Source organism: Cyphomyrmex costatus, unplaced genomic scaffold (assembly GCF_001594065.2).
Source record: "Cyphomyrmex costatus isolate MS0001 unplaced genomic scaffold, Ccosl1.0 scaffold1119, whole genome shotgun sequence".
Classification (NCBI taxonomy): domain Eukaryota; kingdom Metazoa; phylum Arthropoda; class Insecta; order Hymenoptera; family Formicidae; genus Cyphomyrmex; species Cyphomyrmex costatus.
In genome coordinates this window covers 25,985-28,615 of record NW_017275085.1, presented here as the reverse complement: position 1 = coordinate 28,615, position 2,631 = coordinate 25,985, and the positions used below count along the sequence as shown (strand labels likewise).

Here is a 2,631-nt window from a genome sequence, read left to right as displayed (position 1 = left end):
TATTAGTTACTGTTGGACAGTACGCAGTGTGGAACGCAATTCGGATGTCTCTAATAATGATAAGGATATTCAGTATAACAACACTTTATTTGTGAACACGTTATTACAGAGATAGCTACGTTAGCGCGCGTCCGTACAAGCGACATGAACGAAAGTGAAGAAGAACTGGTGAAGAGAGGGGGCGAGCATGCGCGAGCGTCGCATGTGGAGTCGAGGGGAACCCGAGGCATCGAAATCGATTGCATCGATTTCGATCTCACAATTTAGAGATTTATATTCGAGCGGTGGGGAATTTATAGTAGTACCAACACCCTCCCTCAAATTCGAATACGCGAGATGTCGATGACCTTTATTCCGATCCCGTCGACGCAGAAGTGATGTTTAGCACTTGGTAAAGCCTTTGTCAACACGTCGGCTCTCATTTCCTCCGTTGGCGTATACGTGAGTTCGATTTCATGCTCCGTGAAGGCTTGCCTAATGAAATGACATTTAATGTCTATGTGCTTCGAGCGCGAGTGATATACTGGATTGACGGCAAGCTTTCCTGCGCTCTGATTGTCGTTGTGGAGTAATACCTTCGCGAAAGAAGTCATACCCACTTCCTTCAGGAATCCAGATAAGTAGATGGCCTCTCGTGCGGCCTCGCTAAGAGCGGTGTACTCCGCCTCCGTTGATGAGAGGGCCACTGTTCTTTGTTTCTTCGCCTCCCAGGATATGGCCGCGTTGGCTAATAGAAAGGCGGTTCCGGTATATGATCGACGATCCAGGCTGCAATTTCCCCAATCGGCGTCAACGTATCCGGTAAGGTTCTTGCCGCTTTTTGTGAACGTCAGGCCGTGGTCGAGAGTTCCTTTTAGGTATCTAAGTACTCTCTTAGCGCATGACCAGTGGGCCATTGTGTAGCACGAATTGAACTGGCTCAAGGCGCTCACTGCGTAAGCGATGTCTGGACGAGTACCTTGCGCGATGTACATCAGGGATCCTACGAGTTCCTTGTATGGAATTTCGGGGTCGTTTGTGGCTGTGTCGTCCTGGACGCTGTGAAGTTTGATGCCTGTCTCCATGGGAGTTCGCACGGGCTTACAATCGCTCATCTTGAATTTGTTTAATACATCGCGAATGTAGCTGGCTTGGGAGAGATGAATGCCCTCCCTGTCGCGTGTCACTTCGATGCCCAAGCAGTACTTCACGTCTCCCAGATCCTTGATCATGAAAGCGTCGCTCAGTTTCTTCTTTAGCTCTTGGATTGCGTGTGTATCGCGCGAGGTGATCAGAATATCGTCTACATATATCAATAGGAGAATGTTATTGTCTTTGTCATGATATACGCACGGATCGGCGGCTGTTGGTATCAGGCCGAATCCTTTCAACGTCGAAGTGAGCTTCGTGTGCCATAGTCGTCCGGATTGACGTAATCCGTATAAAGATTTATTAAGCTTGCACACTTTGTCTCCCTCATTAAGTTGGCGCAGCATCCGCTTTGCTTTTCCGATCAGAATGCTGTCGCTCTCAACTGAGATGATCCTTTTGATCATTTGTGTGAGCATTTCAGGCTTCTCCATGTAAACGTCGGTATCCATGACTCCGTTTAGGTACGCCGTGGTCACGTCGATTTGCGCGATGTGCATGTCTCGTTCGACGGCGATGGCCATCAGCGTTCACAAGGAGCTCAGCCTTGCGACCGGGGCGAAAGTATCCTGGAAGTCCAGACCCGGGCGTTGTGCGAATCCTCGGGCCACCAGGCGTGCCTTTCTTCGTTCCAGTTCCCCGTTAGGTTTGTGTTTGTTAGGACTGTGCGGCATCCAATCACTCGACCTTTTGGTGGTCTGTCCACGAGCGTCCACGTATCGTTTCCGATTAGCGATTTCGTCTCGTCGTAGATTGCATCAAGCCACTCGTCTCCGTCAGGACCTGTAACAGCTCGAGAGAATGATATTTCAAGTGCTGACATAGCAATTTGTGCGTCGAACCAGTCGTGATCGTCGTCGGATGCTCCTCCTCCCTGTATCGGAGGTTCTGCGGTGGATTGGGCTGCGTCGCTTCGATGAGCCGGTCCCTTGATTTGGTATTGCTTCGATGGACGTCCGGGCTTTCCGGTGTATATCTTTTTCGGTCGTCCGGGTCCGCGTGTGGCCGGCAGGTTGCCATCAAGGTCGCGCGACTCGGCAGTAACGTTGATGGTTTCTTCAGCCGGTTCGTCATCTAATCCGATCGTCTCATTATTTCCGATCGTAGTTGTCGAATTTTGGACGGGATCAACATCGTCGTCAGATCGCCCATCCTCTCCGTCGGTGGCGCTGTCCCACGTGACGTTTTCCTTTTGGTCATCGGTGATGAATTCGTCGAGGAACTTGATATCCCTGGTGATGATTACCTTGCGGTCCTTCGGTACCCAGACGCGATAGCTTCCCGGGTGATCCGTGTAGCCGACGAAGATGCCCTCGATGCCTCTAGGTTCGAACTTCCCTTTGTTGGGATTTTTGTCGAGGAATAATACCTTGCATCCGAAGGTGCGAAGATGACTGACGTCGGGCTTCTCGCCTGTCCACAGCTCGTGAGGCGTGCGATTATTCAAGCCCTTGCTGATGCAGCGGTTTCTTATATAATTTGCTGTATTAATTGCCTCGCCCC

The 2,631-nt window shown here is 50.6% G+C and overlaps 1 protein-coding gene across 1 annotated transcript; it reads right to left on the bottom strand.

Annotated features, from left to right (window-relative positions):
- Window positions 1-317: 317 nt before the first annotated feature.
- Window positions 318-1,652, bottom strand: LOC108776414 (uncharacterized mitochondrial protein AtMg00810). The gene has a single exon (XM_018543024.1). It carries the CDS (start codon window positions 1,650-1,652, stop codon window positions 318-320), a length of 1,335 nt encoding a protein of 444 aa, XP_018398526.1.
- Between the last annotated feature and the right edge of the window lie 979 nt (window positions 1,653-2,631).

Bases quoted from the DNA above. Each gene is read 5' to 3' on its own strand.
- LOC108776414 (XM_018543024.1), bottom strand. From the start codon at position 1,652: ATGGCCATCGCCGTCGAACGAGACATGCACATCGCGCAAATCGACGTG.